The 22,438-nt window shown below is 36.6% G+C and overlaps 2 protein-coding genes across 3 annotated transcripts in view; one reads left to right on the plus strand and one right to left on the minus strand.

Annotated features, from left to right (window-relative positions):
* The window catches only part of LOC129002715 (protein dimmed-like), a 134,284-nt gene extending 133,082 nt beyond the window's left edge, over positions 1 to 1,202 (minus strand). For both annotated transcript variants that reach the window (XM_054430724.1, XM_054430725.1), the window contains exon 1: positions 1,098 to 1,202. The gene's annotated coding sequence lies outside the window, so the exon portion shown is untranslated. The remainder of the gene's footprint in view (positions 1 to 1,097) is intronic.
* A 13,185-nt stretch (positions 1,203 to 14,387) lies between these two features.
* Positions 14,388 to 19,568, plus strand: LOC129003303 (uncharacterized). Its single transcript, XM_054431596.1, has one exon. It carries the CDS (start codon positions 14,388 to 14,390, stop codon positions 19,566 to 19,568), a length of 5,181 nt encoding a protein of 1,726 aa, XP_054287571.1.
* The last annotated feature ends 2,870 nt before the right edge of the window (positions 19,569 to 22,438 follow it).

Raw genomic sequence — 22,438 nt, forward strand, 5'->3', positions numbered from 1 at the left:
ATAAGTATACCTTACTGTATTAATGGATCGCTATAATACTTAACGAGTTAATTATGTTTGTTAGGTCAATTATATAATTTTAGTTGAATTTTTATACAAACAATAAGTAAAGTTTATCAAATTTAATAGATAAACGGAAAACTAAGATAGACCGGAGTTGACGGATCTCCATCAGAAAGCCTGTTAAATATGTGACGAAAAATACAGCTTATGAACCGGAATACACTTTGTATGAGTATTCAGTGTATGCGGATATTCAACCTCCCATTTATAATAAACAACCGGCAGTGATGGGCATTTTCTTGTCATTTTAGCATAAATATATGTAAGTAAACTAAGTATTTCAGCCGGGACAACTAATTTCAACTTTTAGACTACATCCATCAAATTATAACTAATCAATACACTGAAGTTCAACTATTATAGGACCTGAAATTACCAAGCACTACCTCTGGGGGCTGCTTGAGGTTGTTTAAGGACCATAGCCTTTGAATACTACATGCACACTTCTCATCAGATTTAAAATCTAAACCCTATTTTCATGTGTGTTTCATGTCTGATTTCGCTCGTGTGTGTTAATGTAACATATATAATTCCCTTATTTAAGGGTACATTTTTACAGTGAAAAGTATACTCGTTGACGATATACTAAACAAGCAATTGTTAATCAATCTGGGAAATAATTCAAAAGTCAGTAAAGTAAAAATAAATTACCAGCGAACACGAAAGCGCACTCAAATAAATCTGATTTCAAGTCGAAAGAGTCATCAGATGATCCACAAGGATAACCAATCCACAAGGAAGTCCATGACTGGTGTACAGTACTTGCTGATGATTTCATTTCTTGTTATTTAACTTATATTTTAAAAATAATTAAAAATAAAAATAATTATGACAACAGTGTCCTCTAACAATAGCTTTACTTCTCGTATTACGATCAAGTAAAGCTTACGTCGTATAATATACGCGGCGATTTAATTTAGTCGTCACCAAAATGAAACACGTACAAAACCCTGTATTTAATGATTGTATAATAGGAACCCGTATATTTGCTGTATTCGTAGTAATCGTAATCTAAGGTACAATAAAACACTTACCCGCTGAAACAGTCGGTGGTGAGAAGGTCACAGGCGCGCTACACACTGCCGCCGCCGCGACGCTGACTCTACTGTCGCCGCCGCCGTCGCCCACGCCGCCTCCACCGCCCCCAACACCCCTAGCGGGGGCGGCATACAATAACCGACTGATTGCCCGCGACAGTGTACAGTTAGGCGTCGCCCGACATAGTGGCTGGCCTCGTTTAGCGCCAGAAACGTGGCGGGATCTCTAAATATAGAGTAAATAGGGGAACTTGTTAATCAATACTTACAACAAGGACGTATATATAAAATATGTTATGAGTCCAAAATCTTAAGTCAGGGTTCTAAACAGGGGCTGGGTTGGGCTTTTCATATATGATTCTGACTATAGAACCCGCTGCACGTAGTCAGTACGAACCATAATAATTTTCTTTTCAATAAACACCCAGGTGTTTTGGCGTCATAAATTTAATATCATCGGAAAACCAGATTCTGTTCTTTGAAAGAGAAGTAGTCACCATCGATATGGACCGTTGTAATCAAATTTGTATTGAAGTAAAACATGGTTGAATAACACTTAATGAGTGAGATATTGTATAATATCAATGTTCCCTTATTTTAAAATTATCTATAGGCAGGCATGTTTCTTTAAAACCTTTTTTCTCAGCTCTTGTGCATCGCAGGGAAAATCTACGCATACTGTTTATTAATTAAAATAAGCTCAAAAATAAGGACAACAAATTAATTTAAAATTATTAAAAAATTACATGGGCCGTATGGGTTGCCATGTAGCCGACCTCTAGTAATATTGATATAGTATTTTTTTGAATAGGCTATTATAATTAGCATGCAATAATAGGATTGCCGACTATGTAATTTTTTACAATTATGCCAATTTGTTTTGAAATGTTGATTCCTCGAGAGTTACTGTAAATAGTTTTTTTTTTAAATAACTATTCGATAACTTTTCTTAAAATGTATTTGTTATTTTTAATTTTAATTAATCTCGGATATATATAAAAGGTTTAAATGATTTTTAGGTCTTTTGTATTTTAAAAACCAATCATTATTTTTATTTTTGTTAAACTATATTTGAAATGCTATTTTCTACATACACTCGCTTAGTTTACTATAACAACTATTTCAATAAAAGTTGCACGATCGCGGTTAACAGTTATCAGCAACAAGTGATTGCCATTTACGCTGGATGTGAGTTAATAATAAATTAGTTCACTTTCAAAGCATACATGCCTACTGGTGAAATCTTTTAGTAAAGTGTTCACAAATAAATAATATGAGTATTAATGTTACTTTTTGCAATTTCCTTTGTAATGTTTTAGAAGAATCTCATATACATTTAAATCTGAAGTTTAATGTTCGATCTGAGTCGATTCCGTAGGGTGAATTTTTCATTGGGCCACCAACTAAATCCATCAAAAGGTCGACTTGCAGTAACACATCTAGGGTTTGGGCTGTTTTGTTACAAATAACGTTGAAAATACCTTTTGGAATATAATAACACTAAAACATAAAACAAAACTATTGTTATTCAATATAATTTTCATTAATCTACAAAGTTACATGTGTTACTATACAACTAATGCGTATTATGTTTAATGTGTTGTTTATTTGCAGTTAGTATCGAATTTAAATAAATAATCAAATAGAAAATTAACCATTTGCTTGTTGTGTTTTGTCATGTTATCTAAATATACCAACCAAAGTAGTTTGTGTATTAAAAGCAGACTAACAATCAGCAAAAGCAAGAATTGGGTGGATATATCGTTGAAACTTATGTCTCAGATTTTAGTCGCATCAGAACATAAACACAGAAGCTGTGGAGATCCATCGAACGGTATTTATTTTTAGGACTTATCCAGCTTATATCCCCTCAGTGTGTCTGCTTTAGTGTGTTTTGTGCGAGCTTTTGTTTGAGCGAAGTTACTTCTTGGTATGAGTCTTCATATTTTACTTCAACAACTGAATATGTTTTGTATTTTGCACCGTGCATACAGCTATTGTTTAAGAATTTCCAATGTAGCTTTTACTGTCAATAATGCTATTTATATTTCATTTAACAGTCTTTACCGTGGAATAATTTTACAGCAGCTAATATGCAGCAGGATAACCCGGGACAAAATTAGGATTAGTGATAGGTTATACCATGTTATACACAGTTTGCATGCAGTAGTGAGCCAGACAACTAACAAAGTTTCTATTTTTTGTAGCAGATTTGAGAAGATTTAGCATACTTTACTTCGGGTGTAACAGGCGTTGATTTTTTTTAGTATAACAAGAGGGAAAAAATGCAATACAAAAAAAAAACCTTTGGGCTGACGAAATTTGTTTTGACTGATGAACTAACAAGAGGCATTAGAAAATTGAAGAATTAAATATATGGGGTATAGTAAAATATTTAAATGTTAACAACAACTTATATGTTTGGTATCAATAAAAGGTCGAAAAAAGAAAACTGTAATCTATTTGAATTCGTACAACACAACCCCTGTCTTCTTTAACAACAAACTATATAATTTGTGTATTTTTAATTTTTTTTTTTTACATATTTCACCAAACTAACGGTCATAACCTAACATGATCAATTTTTATTTTCTTGTCAATTATTTTGTCATACCAAAGATACTATAGATACAGAGGTATATCACTTTACATAATTGTTCGTTAAATTAACTACTGTTGATTTACCAATTTCATACAAATATTATACAACCCGTACTAAGCAGGCTTGGTAGTCTAACCAACGTTGAAAGTCAGTGGCCTCAGTGGTCATTTGATCTAGCTAATGCATACCAATGAACTGATCTGATCTGGCCTGTGACGTCATTGCTCTATCGCATGTAATACGTTCAATATTATACAACCCGTACTAAGCAGGCTTGGTAGTCTAACCAACGTAGAAAGTCAGCGGCCTCAGTGGTCATTTGATCTAGCTAATGCATACCAATGAACTGATCTGATCTGGCCTGTGACGTCATTGCTCTATCGCATGTAATACGTTCAATATTATACAACCAGTACTAAGCAGGCTTGGTAGTCTAACCAACGTAGAAAGTCAGTGGCCTTAGTGGTCATTTGATCTAGCTAATGCATACCAATGAACTGATCTGATCTGGCCTGTGACGTCATTGGTCTATCACATGTAATACGTTCAATATTATACAACCCGTACTAAGCAGGCTTGGTAGTCTAACCAACGTAGAAAGTCAGTGGCCTCAGTGGTCATTTGATCTAGCTAATGCATACCAATGAACTGATCTGATCTGGCTGTGACGTCATTGCTCTATCGCATGTAATACGTTCAATATTAGGTTAATTTATACACTTTGAAATATAAAGCAACAAAGCCTCGTTGATTTAACATTCAAGTGAATACATTTTGTATGTATTTCAGTTATTGCTCACATGACAGTCAAAAGGTCGCCAGGTCGATCCAGCTAATAGTTAGTACGTTTTAATGGTTAAATAATTTATAAATATAAATTAAAAAAAAAAGTTTCTAAGCGCACTAAAAGTAGGGCATATATAGTATATTATAGTTTATATGACATTTTTTTACCTAAGGAACATGACCATGGAGTTTTGGGGAGAGAGTTTTGAAACACCCTGTATATTATTTGCTAAAGGATATTCTCTATGAGATAATACAATTATTGTTATTTCTGTTATACAAAAGATTGTTAACCTTCATTTCTGTATTTCCAACGAGATTGTCATTCGCACTATCTACACTAATTACAATATCACACCATTTTTCAATGTTTAGAGGTAAATCTGAGACTCAAATTTTACGCAACTACATCAGCAGAAGAGTAATAATTTGGGAGTCGAAGGCTGGACTCGATAGGACTCAGTCGACTCGATAGCGCCACGGAGCGCCAGCGGCTCAAGACAACGATGGTTTGTTCGGATCCTCGTACATGCCATTACTTTTTTTCAATACACTTTCACCCATGTAATGTACCGGCTTACCCCTTACTTTTCTGGATACGTTCCACGTACGGGCAAATACCAGGTAAAGAGCCACCAACCTCTTAAAGAAAATGTACAGTTGTAATAACACTATCCAATTATGCATGGAAATGAAGACGATTCGTTATTTTTTTTTATAACTTTTTTATCATAAACTAAACAATACCATTTTTTAAAAGCTAGTTTCAACGTAGACACAACTTTATAAATATCATAATGCCATTGTATACAGGAAAAAGGTTACACCGTTTTGGAAATCTAATTTAAAGTATTTTTTTCCTTTAATGCATGTTGTTTCTAAATAAAATACCTCAACATTGGTGGTCAAATAATCTAATTTACCCAGATTTGGATCTTAGGTGTAGCATACGTAGTAAATATAGTACATATCGGTATTGGGGATGTTTTGCCGCAATACACAAGAGGACTAACTCTATCACATGTTTACAGACTGATCGACCGCTACCTAATGACCAATCATTATCTAAAGTCATTAATCAATGTTGTGCCGTGGTCATTATCTCCTCTACAACCGCTACAATGAACAGACATCATTACCATTCATGCCACTGATCCTTTTGGCTTGACCATTTCATCGAAACTCCAATCAACTGTACGTAATCTGTTCTGATAATCTAGATATAAAATATAAATTAAGCTTGGAACTGAACATAAATTATGTACATGTATCCAATAATGGTTTTGTGTGAAGAGATATTCCAAAACAGAGAAAGTTCTCATTTCAGATACCTTTCTATTTTCTAGATAGGTGGACCACAGGTAGACCGTTGGCGATTTGCCATAGAATCACCCTATAAAATATAATATTTTCACGTCCATTCTTTCTTACATACAGATTATTGTAAATAACATTGTGCGTCATAACCACAAGTGGTTAATTACAAAGGTTAAACTCCTCATATGTAGCCTCTGTCAACAACATACACAATGTTGACCTGACCAATTACACCCTGGTCGAGGCTAATTGGGGCGAAAGACCCGTTAGAGCCTCGCAGAGTTATAACACAATAACATAGGCAGTATAACTGTGGACAATATAGTAAGCGTATCTTTTCTAATTTAACCATATAGTTACAGTATCTCTAAACACAAATCAGTACCACTTAAACACATTAAGTAGCCTATGCAGTTTAAACCCGTTATCTATATTAATTAAAAACAAGAGTTTTATGGGACCAAATCGTAATTAATGACATATTTGTAATTATTTAATGCATTAGTTCAAAAGAATCTCATTATTCTCTTTCACAACCATTTGCAGCGGGAGCGAAGCACGTGTATTACGATTTGAGATGGGGACGCTACATATGACCGTGTTTCAACTTAATAATATGAGTGAAGGATTAGTGGAGCATGAAGTGATATGCTTAAATATTTGTTATGTTGTGTTGTTAAATATATTGAGGAAACAGCTATTAATATTATTTAAAAACAAGAGTTTTATGGGACCAAATCGTAATTAATGACATATTTGTAATTATTTAATGCATTAGTTCAAAAGAATCTCATTATTCTCTTTCACAACCATTTGCAGCGGTATTATTTATTTATAATATTAATATTTAAGTGATATTCTATGTCTTGTATAGCTTTGTTACTTTCTAAGAACAGCTTTTTCATCAGTCAGGATCATTTATTGAAAGCCTAATGATCAAGGACAGCGTGGTCCAATTTCGAACAACAAAAAGCTACACACTTTTCTCATAATCAAACCGGCGACCCAGTTATTCCGGCTAGCTATTAATAAATATAATAAAATCTTTAAATTAGTGAGATTAACATTATTTATTTAGCATTTGAAATGGGAATTATTCAACATTATCGAGTAACATATTGTAATCCCTCTACTTATTCTTTTGTCTTGAATATGTTTTCAATAAATATGATAGCAAAATAATAATCATATAAAAGATCACTTAACATTTCAACAATCCACCAATTATATTTCATAAATTATAATAATTAGGTGAATAATATATCACAACAAAAGTTAAATAAAAGAACTCGCAGATACAATACCCAATGTGTTGTTTACTGTTTAAATCCTTTTTTGACGTTGAACTTAAAGTAGCGCTTGTTAAGCTTAGAGTCTTACAATCTTGAGAATGCTTAGGATAAGTGTTGCTTTTAACAGGATTAAGGATCCGCTGGAAATAGAGAAGGAAATGCTGGGTTTGATCAATCACATTTGTTATGTTGTGCTGTTAAATATATTGAGGAAACATCCAAATATACTAAGGTTTGTTAGTTTGCATATATAAAATGTAAGGTTAAATCGCATATCCAAAACAGCTTAAAATGACTATTTTTCAAATCATATCAGATCAAAATGACTTTATTCTTGAGCGTTTCTTAGTACAATACTGGTTTACAGAATAACTCACGTCACTAAACTAAAGTCAACTAAGTCAACTCAATAAACTTAGTATATTAATGCTTCTAAATGTGTATTGCGTTTTTGAGCAATTAGCTAATTGAATACTTTTCTAACCAATGTGTTAAAGTAGTACGACTTTTAATATATAATAGGTTACGTACCCTGTTCCGTCTTCAGTCTTTGTGGTATATATTATTGTCTAGACTAAACAATCAAGCGGTGTCAATCAATCCCTTTAATTTAATTATTTGGACGAATAATTCAAAAATTGTATTATCATTGTATAACTACTCACAAAAAGAAATGTTGGCGAATTGTTTAGAAAAACTTAAATGGTTCAACACTTTAGGATTGTGTATTTAGGTTAACCTTAGAACGAAATAAAGTTTAATCATGAACAGTCAACATTCAAACTACTTGTGATTCATGTCACACCAATCTCAATTACAAATAGCAAAGAGTAACGCCCATCTTGAATTTGGTTTGCATGCAAATATCATACTTTCGTTTAACTTATCTTGATTTTTTAAGCTCTGGTTTGTTACAAAAATACAAACCTTATATTAATTTATTGTAACTGATGGTTTCAAATTCAATTTAATTTGATTTGCAGTAACCTTTAACTCTTAAATTTAAAATGTGCGTTTTATTAGTTTTTTCCTTTTTAAGGGATAGTTTTTTATTAGATTTTCTATTTAAAAGATATAAATTCCAGGACCATTTCCGTTGTATAATTACCACTTTGTTATTACAGGTTTAAATTGTATAATTACGTATTTACAAACCGTGTTTAAGATTAGGGTATTTTATATTGGGTTTGATTAGAACGGAGACACAACTTTAAACTTAAATTATGTAAATACATGTATATAGTTCTATATGTATATGTAGTTTGTACATGCAAATTAAATAGAAGTATTCGTGTAACACGAAAGACCCCAGTCCAAGCGAATACTACATTTTCAGTTTTAAATTTTGTATAGCTTTGTTGATTGAGTAATAAATGTTTTACTATTGGAAATTATACGGGAATCCTTAAATTATACTTAACCCGTACAACTAAGTTTGTAGGCCCCATACCATTGCTATTTAGTCTTTAAGTAAAATTGTTTAAGCTATGTTTAAAGAAAAATTTTAAACTTTGTTCCTTGACCGACAATTGTGTTCCTCTATATAAACAAGTTAAGGATTTAGTTAAATTATATTTAGTGACTACGGTAGTATCTTGCTCTCCTGCCCAAGGTAGTAGTGTAGTAGATGTTTTGCGCAAATTTATGGTGCAATTATTAAAGACTCCTAACATTACAAGTTATTGATATGCAACGAAAAATCCATTACATCTACATGGCATCTTAGAATTCAGTGTTCAAGATTCAAGGAATACTAAAGTCACGATTCAGGATAAAATTAGAGATTCACCCACCAGGGAAATACTTAACGTGGCTAGATGTAGTTCCCACTGGGGGCTTGTAGATATGTATAGTCTTGGTGGGATTTCGATAACTTTGTTGAGGATATTTTGTATAATAGACTTAAAGAGCTTCGAAATTTCGTTTCGAATTTTGATGGAATCATTCAAATGCATCCGTATAATATTGAGAATGCGTACACAACTCAGAATACGTAAAAAATTATATTTAAATTTAACTTATAATGACAATATATAGAGTTATTACATGATGTCAGAATTCTAACATTTTTCATGTGTCAAATTTGATTTATTAGATTAGATTAGATTTTTAGGACACAAACACAACAGATTACGTACGTATTTTAAGGTCAACATTTTGCCAATGACGAGTGTTGAATGAAATAGTTTAAAGATAATATTATAATGTTGACATCTTGTATCAGACCCAGATGCCATGTTGTCATTTGGCTAACAATTAATTATGCTTTCTAACAGGTCAACGAAACAGAATAACAAGACCAGAGTTTAGACCGTTTACTAACATCAAACCTGTAATATTGATGCCACTGGTGTAGATAGAATAAAAAACTTAATCAATCATGAATGAAGGAAAAATGAATTCAGTTTCAAACTATTAAAAACATTTTTACTTTTCTCAGGATTGAACCTAATATTTTCAGTTTTCTAGTCGAGCACTATACACATTCAGTACCCATCTATTATGACTCATTGCCTTATTGAAAAGTCCGGCTAACGCAGACTTGCTTGATAAAATTACGAAGAGACAGATTTTAATTTAAATGTTCATAGCGTGAAATTACACTTTTTCATCATTCAATTCAGTAGTTAAAATTCCACTAGTTTATAAAGTATTATTTCAATAAATATTTCACATGAATTACCACGTATTTTTATATAGTAACTGTATTTTAAGACACAACAGTGGGTAATTTTGAATGTATAAAATAATTTGATTAATAATTGATAAAGCATTTATGGCTTGAAATCTGTTGAAAATTACTATATTATTCGTAAGTTAAAATAATCTTTTCATTCTCTCTTATTATTACTGTATCGACGTTGTGCTCGAATTGATTTGATTTGAAATTTAATTGATACCATATAATAAACACTGCTAGATAAACCAAAATTCGTACTTTTTTTACTAAATCAGTGTGTATCAATATGTCTATACAAAAAGGTTTGTATCCATCAAACAGACAAATTGAAAGAAATATAGTGAGTTCATACAAACTTTTTTGAGTGAAATAGTAAGACGTTGGTTCTAAGATTTAAATCAAACTTACTGTACTAAGGCCTCTATGGGAGAAACTATAGACTGAAACACCTCGGACCCTCAACAAAAAACGATGGTTTGTAAAACTTCAAATCTGAGAAGCATCTACACATTTAAACTATAACAATAAAATACATTATTTAAATACAAAGCTGCTGTAGTACCTAAAGTCTTTTATGTCTGACAAATCTATTCAATGAAAATTTCGTTAACGATACTTAGATCAAAATAAAGTATAACAATGGCTCTTCAAATATAATCTCTTTTCAACCCGTCTCAGCCCTTGTAATAAGATTATTGTCTGGAATATCACTTTTTAATGAACAATAACAATCAGGGTTTACTCAGTTTTTTACTGAAATCTTAAGTAAGTCTCCTCTGTATAACATAATTAGACCCTTTTGTTGTTTTTAATAAGATGGCGATATTTTAGAATATTTCGATTTTTTTTATATTTATAAGGCAGATTTATATTTGTATCGCCTATAAGCACCAGGGTAGATATCCCATACTGTATATAGACCAACTGTAGTAAATATTTTATTTAAATGATTCCTAGCTGAATGGGGCTATTCTAAATTTATCTTTTCTCTCTTTAGCTACTTAATAGTATATATATATATATATATCCATCTATCTATCTATCCATCTATACTGTTAACCAAATTGAGGTGGTGACTGCCTGTCTGTCCGGCTGCCACGAATAAAATACTAAACCGATACAACCCAAATTAAGCACAAAGATTGTCCACATACCTAGGAATGTCATAGGACTATTCACTTCCATGAGTTACTCTCGGGCTACACCTCTTTGATGTCCAAAGTTTTGATGCGAGGTTTTCAAAAGTAAATATTAATTAGTCTCCATGGAAGCATGAGAAAATTCCCAATCTTTGTTTACCTTTGCTGTGGCATTTCAATTTAAACAGTCAGAACTGCTAAAATGCTTATTTCACAACTTTAGACAGCTAATCCAAACAAATAAAATACAATATTTTACACAACTATGTGGTAGGTTTATTTAAGTCATTGATTATGGAAATAAAGAAAGATTCTATAACCATAAGCTACAGAAATTATGTTATTGATATACAGGGTGATTGGTACTCAGTGTGACAAACATTTTTTGGTGTAAGTACGAAGTAAATGAAGTGTGATGATGCATATCAAATGTTCCAAGTCTAAAAATTAGCTTCCCAAAAGATTATTTTAGGTTTTTCAAAAATAACCATTTATTTCTCAAAAAATACAAGTTTGAGTTTATTTCTCAATTATCTGTATATGGTTTTGAGTAGATAATGTCATTTTCGTGGTCTACATTAAATTTTGAACAAGAATAATAGATAATGACGGAGGATCGGTTGTAAAAACTCCATTGTAAATAGATTCTAAGATAGAAATTAAGATGTTTGATAAAAATTGAAAAAAACAATGGTCTATTGCATTTTTCACACCCTGTATACAAGAAAGTGTCGGAATATGTTAAAAACTGCACCATTTTGTACGCTTTCCAATCATATGCTACACTATTGAGGTTTATGTATATTTTTTGTTTTGTTTTAGTGGTTTGAGTACCAGAAAACAGGGAACTTTTTTACTGTTTTAGCGAATTTCCCTATAGGGAAGTAGCTATTACCGTAGGTCTCATGGTAAGACCTAAGCCCGGGACCGATTTACTTTTTCATTTTGATGTCCCCAGAGGCCAAAAACACCATTCGTTCAAATTTTTATATATCTATATATAGAGATATATATATAGATATATATATATATATATATGTGTCCATCCGCACGATAACTTGAGTAATTGTTGTCTGATTTTGATAAAATTTGGTTTGAAGGTGTAAGGCGGGATAAACTTGAATGAGTTCGCGAACCAGCATGATCGGACTATGGGAACGGGGGTTTATGGGGGGTTTTATGGGGTAAAAATAGGTTTTTCGCATTTTTGACCCTAAAAACACAAAATTTCACTATTTCTTTTCAAACCATTTTTTAGAGCTTAAAAAAACAAATAATTTAGTATATTGAAGCGTTATTATGCGCCTAATTGTTACGGAGAAAATTCAAAAAAATTGTAATTTTAAAATTCCCATGTTATTCTTATGGAGAATAAGTCAACTGTTGTAGTTTGCTTGTTTATGAACATATTTTGATTGATTTTGGAAAATACTTTTATTTCTTACTAAACTATTATCATTTTATAAAAAAAATCTTTTTTACCCTCCCTGTTGCAGCAAACCTAAGTACTTATTAAACTAATTCTATTTAAATAGGAAATACATGTGCTATTTTTATGGAGGCATTTTAGTGTGAATACAATGAGGCAAATGGAAATTCGCTTAGTCTGCAGGTTTGCTGCGGCGGGGGTATTTACTGTTCAAGCTGAAACAAAAATACAACTTTTGCTTAATACATGCCGACTTTCTATGTTTTAAATGTTAAAGACACCATGCTTTGTAGTCTTCAAACCACTAAAGCGTTCATAAGCAGACAAAAAGCTCAATGGTGTAGCATATGGTTGGAAAGCTTATAAAATGCCACAGTTTTTAACATATTCCGACACTTTCTTGTATACAGGGTGTGAAAAATGCACTAGACCATTGCTTTTTTTAAATGTTTATCAAACATCTTAATTTCTATCTTTGAACCTATTTACAATGGAGTTTTAACAACTGAACCTCCGTCATTTTCTATTATTCTTGTTCAAAATTTAATGTAGAACACGAAAATGACATTATCTACTCAAATCCATATACAGGTAATTGAGAAATGGCTGTATTACGTTTAAAAGCATGGTTATTTTTGAAAAACATAAAATAATTTTTTGTGAAGCCAATTTTTAGACTTAGAACATTTGATATGCATCATCACACTTCATTTACTTTGTACTTACACCAAAGAATTTTTGTCACATTGAGTACCAATCACCCTGTATTTTAATCTTAACAGTAGGACAATATTACAGTGTTTGTCATGCTTTTTTGGGAATATTTGTTTACTCTTTGTTTATAAATTCAACACACTAAACAAGTGTTAGGATTAGGTGGTATAGTACATCTTCCCGTTGCAAAGCACGGGTACACTAGCTAGTATGGTATAAAATATAGTTTATTATGAGTTGTGTCCTTCTGTCAGGGTAAACCATTGGTGTAAGGAACAGAAATCTAAATACTATACAGCCGCAATTGTTACTCACTCAGGTATACAAATTCTAGACCACTTCTAGACGAGCTAGAGACTTGAAATTTTCGGTGTTTTGTAGGTCTCGTGCCCAAACCACCCATAAAATTCCAAAAAGTCGCATTTTCAAATTTTAACCCCCCCGAAATTTCAAATTCCCCCCCCATGTTAATCTTATGGGGAATAACATTAAAAATGGCCGACTTTCGTGTACCCATCTGAACCACTTAGAAACGTGCTAGAGACTTCAAATTTGCGTAGTATTGTAGTGTGAGGTCTTACAATACCGGTGGAATTTGCAAAAGTCCCATTTCCAAATTTTAACCCACCCAAAAATCCAAAATGGCGGACCTCTGAAAACGACAAAACACTTTTTTTTTCAAAGGGATATAGCTCGAAAACGGTAAGAGCTAGAAAAGATTTGAAAGTATATCCAGGAACAGGAACTAAATTTTATACACAACCCTCTTAGGCGTTTTCCAAAAATCGCATTCCTTCAGCTTCAAAAAACGGCCTACTTTCAAAATTTTGTAAATTTCCTTCAAATTTTTTTTTATTTTCGCTATTTTTTCATACCTAAGTAACTTTTTTTTACAGATATTGATAAAGCTTTGTATTCTCTTTAGTTTTCTTTAAATTTTATTCATTTAATGTTTCTTCGTATCTTTACTCCTTAACCCCCAAAACTTAGGTTTAATGTGAAAGTTTTTACGAGCTCCATGCTATTCTTATGGAGAATAACATTGACATTTAACGGCTTTGTTAGGATATGTATTTGTACTTATAATGCTACCAACATTTGAAGATAAGTGTCTAAAGTAACATTTTAAGACTATTAACCCCTTAAAAAATAAAAATGGTGGATTCTTGGTAAAGCAGTATGCATAAGTCGGTAACGCAGTATAACGATTTGGTTCTCGCTCTAATTTTTGCTTATGGATTTGACTACTCATGACGAAGTTTCAGCACCACTTCTTCCTATTCTTTGGACTTTTAATTTTGCCAATTTTGCTACATATTCGTGTTAGCATGACTTTCTCTTGCGTTGCTGCTGGGTCTTTCCACCAGGGAGATCCCAGGTTCACCGAGAGCAACAACGCACAATGCATGGCTAATGCAGCCTGTGCCCTCGCCTGGCAAGTGTTCTGCGGCGGATTAAGTACCAAAGCTATTGACGAGATACTCATGGCGGGCGATATCTTGTACACACAATCTCGCCATGAGTATAGCATCACTAACAGGTACCTATTCCCTGAGGACCTTGCCAGGGACTTTGTGGTTGCACAACATCGTGTAACCATCGAAGAAATTTCTAATGTTGGGGACGGGTTGTATCCGTTCAGCTTCGATGATTTAGATGAGGTGACCAGTTCCTTGTCGTCGATGTTGGAAGCAGCTATGCCTGGCGACTCTATTGATGGCGGTTTCTTGTTTACAGGACAGTTGGTGACAGTCGCTTTTTGGCGTTTTCAAGGGCGGCTGTACCTATTTGATTCCCACGCTGTCAACGAGAACCGTCGTCGAGACATCGATGAGGCGAAAAATAAGGCTAGGGTGTTTGTTTGCAATAATTTTCTTTCTCTAGCTTCCCTCATGTTGGTAAATTCGGCGTTCGTCGGTGGACAGTACTCCGTTACAAAAATTAAATTTTCCGTCAACCAAACTGTCCACACGGTCGAACGTTCGGACAATAACTTAACACAGTTATCAGAATCTGATTCTGAGACAGTTGTTAAGAAAACCAAAGGTCCTGGTAGACCAAAAACAATAAAGCGTGGTCGTCCAAAAAATCTAGACACGACCCGGGAAGAGCAAGTGGAAGCAGCGAAGAAGAAGTACCGGGAAACGCATCCAGAGAAAAACCGCCATGATGTGCACACGTACTCTCAAAGACACCCTGAGGTGAACAGGAGAGCGGTTAGAGATTACGAATTACGCAATCCCGGTGCTTCTGCCGAAAGAATGCAGATTTTTCGTTTAAGAAATCCAAAACTTTCAGAACTCCATCATCTGCCCGGCCCACTTGCTCGGTCCGTAGTGAAAAATGGTCCACTGTCCGTTTGGAGTGGAGAACTACTAGACACAATACAGCCTTATAAATTAAAAAAAGTGAGTCTCTGGGCGGACGACATATACAGATGTAGTCATTGCCAAGCACGGCTCTTCGAGGAGGAGAAGAACAGAAAGCAATGGTGCTGTGGGGAGGGAGCTTTCAATGTTCTCGAACTTCCTCCTTTGCAAGAGCCCTTTTATTCTGATCGTAACTTCCTGGAAAGAGCTCGTGCCTACAACGATCTGTTTGCTTTCTGCGCGCTCGAAGTGTCAGGTGGGTATCGTCATCCTAGTGGTCTTTCTTTTTTCAAGATCGAAGGAAGAATGTACCACCAGGTCTACAATCTAGACGCCCCAGGACAAAAGTTCACCACTCGTTCTGGGAACGTCCAGTTTGTGAATCGGTCCCGCCTGTACATAGACGACGGCGAAGAGCGCCGTAACATTGCGATGGGTAGATCGCTTGATGCCGAGATCATCGACGGTATTGCTGATTTCCTGTCGACGGAAAATCCTTACATACAGCACTACCGTCGATTGAGCAACGAGCCTTCTGTAAATGCTCACCTGGCTTTTGAAGTTACTAGTAGATCTACCCATGGCCCTGTTCTCGGTGATCGGCAGACAGGCGTTGAAGTGCACGCCGTGCTCAGCAATGACGAAAACGACGCTGAGCCCCGGAGACTGACAATATGGAAATGCGGCTCCGACAGACCTACGCTTATTGACCTTTTACATCCCCTTATGGAAGCTTTCCAATATCCCCTACTCTACCCGCAAGGCACTGTGGGATGGCACGTTGGTCGCCTTGACAACAAGGGTGCCAAACTGACTCAATTCAAGTACTCGCGGTGCCTCCTACTTTCGGAACCTCGCTTCTCTCACTTAGGCCGTCTCTCACAAGCTTGGCAGGTTGAGATGTTCGCGAGGTACGAGGAGGAGAAACTGCGTTATATTAAGTTTACGCAGCTGAAGAACACCGATAGTGCCTTGCGGGTAGGGCCGGTTGACGAGATTCGGAATGCACAGCAGGTCTTGAACGACATCGCTCGTGATGAAACCGTCCAAGGCGAGGGTGGGGTGCAAGCAGGAAAAGTCTACCTCCCAAGTTCGTTCACCGGGGGGCCCAGGTACATGAAAGTAAAATACGAAGACGCTATGGCAATAGTATCGCGCCTGGGTTCCCCCACTTTCTTTCTGACGTTTACGTACAACGCGACTTGGGACGAGAACAAGAAAGCTTGCCCTCGTGGAGGTACTCGCAGTGACCCTAGCACTGCTTGCAGAGTTTTTAGGATCAAACTTCTGGAACTTCTCCGAGACCTGCGCAGCGGAGCAATGTTTGGACGCTCTGTCTATATCGTCTACGTCATCGAGATGCAAATGAGGGGCCTTCCTCACGCTCACATTGTTTTCAAGATTGACGGAGACGGACCAGTTCAGGCGTCCGAAATTGACTCCATCATCCGCGCGGATATTCCCTCGGAAGAAGAGGCCGGAGGCCGATTGAGGAAGTTGGTCCTAAAACACATGATCCACGGTCCATGTGGTAATGATCATAGGACTGACTTCCTCTGTTGGGACTCTGCAAAGGGTTACTGCACCAAATACTTCCCCAAGCCCTGCTGTGTAACCACCCACGTCGACGAGAGGGGATTCGTCCAGTACAAGCGAGATTATACCAATAAGGGGACAATTGTTTCAAGAAAGAGAAACATCAGCGTTCACGATGGCTGGGTTGTGCCGTATAACTCCGCACTTTTATTGAAATACGAGGCCCACATCAATTTGGAGCTGGCGTCTACTCGCCGCGTGATTAAGTACCTCTTCAAATATCTTATGAAGGGAGGATCTCTCCAGAACGTTACAGTTACTCCCTTCAGTAAGCAGGATGATGAGGTACAACATTACGTGACGAAGAGAATGGTGGGTGCCAGTGACGCATGCTGGCGTTTGTTAAACTTTCCTGTCTCAGAATCTGAACCGACGGTTGAATGTCTTCCCGTCCATCTGGAGGGCAAGCAGTCCGTCCTGTTCAGACCAGGCCAACTGGCAGAGGCAGCCGCTAGGAACAGCTCCAAACTCACCATCTACTTTGACCGGCCTCGTATTTCACTGTTTGACGACGTGACATATCAGGGTTTCTATGAAACGTTTGTGGTTCATGTCAAGCGCCCAAAAACTGCGGAGATATACGAGCACCCAGACGGCGTCCATTTTATCACTGCCCGACAGCGTGGGGAGAAGGTGTGCAGACTGTTTTGGGTCTCTCCGAGCAGGACAGAACAGTATTACCTGCGTATCCTGCTTATGACTGTATCTTGCCGTGGTTATGCCGACCTCCTGTCTCGCGGTGGACCCAACTGCCGCACTTTTCAAGGGGTCGCGCGGCATCTTGGCTTGGTGCAAGACGAACAGGAGTACCACTACGCACTGCGCGAGGCCGCCACTTTCATGACTGGCCCGAGACTTCGTTCTTTCTTTGTGATCCTCTGCAACATGGGGGCTCCTGCAGCTCTCCTGTGGGATGCTTTCCGTGATTCTATCTGCGAGGACCACATAGAGCGTAATCCTCTCGATGTTGAACTGGCCTACAAGCTAAGTCTCATCGAGATTGATCGTAGTCTCCGTCGGCAGGGCTCTTGCGTCGCAGATCACGGACTCCCCGATGTACACGATGACACGACGGAGTTGGGCAGAGAACTGCTCTTACACGGCGAAAATCAACAGAGAGCGTTTGTGGAGGAGTGGGTGCCAAAGCTCTCTGAAGACCAACACCGTGTATTTGAGTACGTTACCTCCGTTCTCAATGCCCCAGCCAGCGGAACGTCGTCGAAAATCATTTTCCTTGACGGTCCGGGTGGCTACGGAAAGACCACTCTTATTCGTGTCATTCTCGCATACGTGAGAGGTTGTCGTCAGGTTGCACTGGCAGTCGCCAGCTCTGGGATCGCCGCGGGTAACATGCCTGGTGGGACTACAGCTCACAGCATGTTCCGGTTGCCACTCGACTTCGGTGACGGCACCGGTTTTTGGAATATCACCAACGGCTCCCAGCGAGCAGAGCTCATCAGGGCTGCAAGGCTTATTGTCTTCGATGAGGCCCCGATGGCACATCGGTTTGTTTTCGAGGTTCTCGACAGATCCCTGCGAGACCTCATGCGTTCCAATGAGCTATTCGGTGGCAAAATCTTCCTCTGCTGTGGCGACTTCCGCCAGATCGCACCTGTCGTTGTGAACGCTCGAACGCCATCTGACATAGTTTGTGTTTCTCTTCGGGCCTCCCAGCTGTGGCAGCATTTTAAAATCTTTGCCCTGACGACACCTCATCGAACTAGTAGTTCCACTGCCTATTCCGAATTCCTTCTTGAGGTAGGCAACGGAACTGTTAGTTCGACCACTTTTGTGGAGGGACGGAACGAACAAAGTCTAATTCCGCTGCTCGGGATTAGACAAGTGACGTCTTTGACTGATTTGGTCGATTCCGTCTTTCCTGCGAACGTCCTACTCGACTCTGATCTGTGTTCGAGACGCGCAATCCTCTCGACTCTGATAGTGAACGTCAAGGAGATCAACGACCACATCTTGAACTCCCTTGACGGTCATCTGTACGAGCTGAGGAGCGCCGACACAGTGGACAGAGAGAACGACGATGGCCTGGATGTCGACGTACAACTCCTGAACACGGCTACTGGCAAGGGCGTACCAGACCATGTTCTGCGGCTGAAGATCGGCTCTGTTTGCCTTATTATGAGGAATCTCAACATCGCTGAAGGACTCGTCAACGGCACTAAAGTCATTGTAATCGGCATCACCAACCGGCTGATTACAGTGAGACTTCCCGGACAGACGCAACCTATCGGAATTCCCCGAATTACGTTTACGTTCGCGTTTGTCGAGGGTTCGCCGTTACGTGTTCGTCGACGTCAGTTCCCACTGATGTTGGCCTATTGCATGACCGGACACAAAAGCCAAGGTCAGACAATAGATTCAGTCGGTGTTGATTTACGGACCGATTGCTTCACGCACGGGCAACTGTACGTCTTGCTCAGTAGGGTCAGACATCCCGACCACATTGTCGTTCTCGTCCATCCCGAACGTGTCCGAGATGGAATCGCATACGCAAAGAACATCGTGTATGGCGATCTCCTTCTCTAAACCGGACTTGACACCAGCAGTAGGCTAGGGGATCTGCTTCATCAAAACTCCCCGTCGTGACTTGACAACACCGGCAGTTGTACATAGGGGGCCTGCCTTACCAAAAGTCCCCGTTGTTGTACATATTTCCTTTTAGTTATTTTTTTTTAGTAATAAGTCGTTTTTTTGTGTGTTTAGTATTCTAGTTTGACAGTATGATAGGGGGCTTACCTTATCAAAAGTCCCCGTTGTTGTATATATTTTTTTTATTTTTTTAGTAGTTAGTTTAGTTTTTGTATATATTTCCATTAAGTAGTTAGTAAAGTTTACTAACTTGTACATTTGTGGATGATTGTAAATATGGTTCCGACGTTTCCTGGCCTCCTCGTGGCGGAACTGGATATGCCATAAAGTTTATGGCTAACCGACAGGGAAACAAACACTACCTCATCTATTTTAATTAATATATACATAAATATCTACTATAATCTATTTACTTCATATAATACTTTACTATTACCAACTTGTTAACTTATCAATCTACATCAATCTACTTATCTTATTCAAAAGTTTACTAACTTGTATAATTTTTAAATAATTGCAAACATGGTTCCGACGTTTCCTGGCCTCCTCGTGGCGGAACTGGATATGCCATAAAGTTTATGGCTAACTGACAGGGAAACAAACATTACTTAATATATTTTCATAAATATATACATGAATATCTACTATAATCTATTTACTTCATATAATACTTTACTGTTACCAACTTGTTAACTTCAATCTACATCAATCTACTTTTCTTATTCAAAAGTTTACTAACTTGTATATTTTTTAAATAATTACAAATATGGTTCCGACGTTTCCTGGCCTCCTCGTGGTGGAACTGGATATGCTATTAAGTTTATGGCTAACCGACAGGGAAACAAACATTACTTAATCTATTTTCATAAATATATACATGAATATCTACTACAGTCTATTTACTTCATATAATACTTTACTATTATAAACTTATTAACTTATCAATCACATCAATCTACTTATCTTATACAAAAGTTTACTAACTTGTACATTTTTAAATAATTGCAAATAGGGTTGCGACGTTTCATGGCCTCCGATCTACTACAACCTATTTACTTCATATAATACTTAACTATTATCAACCTATGAACTTATCAATCTCCTCTTATATATTCATGAAATCGTTATTACTTTAATGTCGATTTTCACTATAACGAACCCTACTCTCCTTATATTTGTACTTCGCTTGACCAACAACTCAGTTGTAAAAATACTTAACTAACATACTCTCTTACCGCAACTTTAAAATTGATTTTTTTATGAGGTATTCCTTAAGGTTGAGCTCGAAGTTAGCTTATATAGCTTAATATTGACGGTTTCACTTTTTGCTTTGTTACAACTTAACTCTAATCTACTAATGACGACTAACAGCTAGCTGGATTAGCTGTACTAATGACGACTAACAGCTAGGGGGCCTGGGGGCGGAGCCCCCAGCGAGCCAAAGGCGAGTCTATATTATATACAACCGCATGTGTAACTGACTGACTGACTGATCAGGTATACAAAATATTGGGCACTTCTAGAGTAGCTAGGGAGCTGAAATTTTCGGTGGAGGTCCGTATGGGTCCCAGACCACCAGGAAAATCCCAAAAAGTTACATTTTCAAAATGCAACCCCCCCAAAAAAATTCCATTAAAAACTCCCTTTTTTGGGAAAAACATGTTTTTTTAAAACAGCTGTAGCTCGAAAACCGTAAGAGCTAGAATCGATTTGAGGGAAAATCGTGAGTTCGCAATTAAATTTTCTACAAGACAGTTTTGTCTGAGAAGGCGTCATATCGAAATTCGCACTCCTTCACCTTCAAAAAACGCTCTACTTCCAAAAATTGTAAAAATTCTTGATTTTTTTAAGTGTTTTTAATTTTTAAAACGACTTTTCGCACATATATTTCTACTTTTTATGCTCCCAACGTTGAAAGGAAAGTCCCTAGAGTGACCTTCTATAACTTTAACCTACTAAAAAAAATTCAAAATGGCGGATTTTCAATCAAAAAGATCGTTTTTTTAACGTATTTCTTATGGAGAATTAACATGCAACGACAAGCAAACTATAAGTAAACGTCAGTAGGTGAAATATGGGCGTTTGGCGACAGAAAAAAACATTTTTGTCACTTCTAGAGTAGCTACGGAGCTGAAATTTTTTCTGAAGGTTTGTCTGGGTACCAAACCACCAAGAAAGTCCCAAAATTTAGTTTTTCCAACTGAAACCCACCAAAAGAAATCCCTTAAAACCCTAGTTTTTTTTGGAAAAACATGTTTTTTTAAAACTGCTGTAGCTGGAAAACGGTAAGAGATAGAAACGATTTGAGGGAAAATCGTAGGTTCAGAATTAAATTTTCTACAAGACACTTTTCTCGAAGAAGGGGTCATATCAAAAATCTTACTCCTTCACCTTCAAAAAACGATCTACTTCCAAAAATTGTGAAAATTCTTGATTTTTTTTGTGTTTTTAATTTTTAAAACGACTTTCCGTACATATATTTGTACTTTTTATGGTCCCAACGTTGAAAAGAAAGTCCCTTGAGTGTTTTTCTATAGTTTCATCGTATTAAAAGTTTTAAAAGGCGGATTTTCAATCAAAAAGATAGTTTTTAACGCTTTCTTAACGTATTTTCTATCGAAAATTAACATGCTTTTTCACGCAAACGAGATCGAAATTTTAGTAGGTGAATTATATATATATAGGCCAATCCCATTTAACCCCCCCCTCTTTCATCCCCTTTAATACAATTTTACCATTAGCAACAGGGTGCAGCACTATTATTTTTTTAATTAATGACAATAGCTAATTTACAACCAAACGGTGAG

This window comes from Macrosteles quadrilineatus, unplaced genomic scaffold (assembly GCF_028750875.1).
Source record: "Macrosteles quadrilineatus isolate MER2022 unplaced genomic scaffold, UCM_ALF_1.0 Scaffold_9__3_contigs__length_116548681, whole genome shotgun sequence".
In the NCBI taxonomy this organism is placed as follows: domain Eukaryota; kingdom Metazoa; phylum Arthropoda; class Insecta; order Hemiptera; family Cicadellidae; genus Macrosteles; species Macrosteles quadrilineatus.

Excerpts from the sequence above, each read along its gene's own strand:
- LOC129003303 (XM_054431596.1), top strand. The coding sequence starts at position 14,388 with ATGACTTTCTCTTGCGTTGCTGCTGGGTCTTTCCACCAGGGAGATCCC.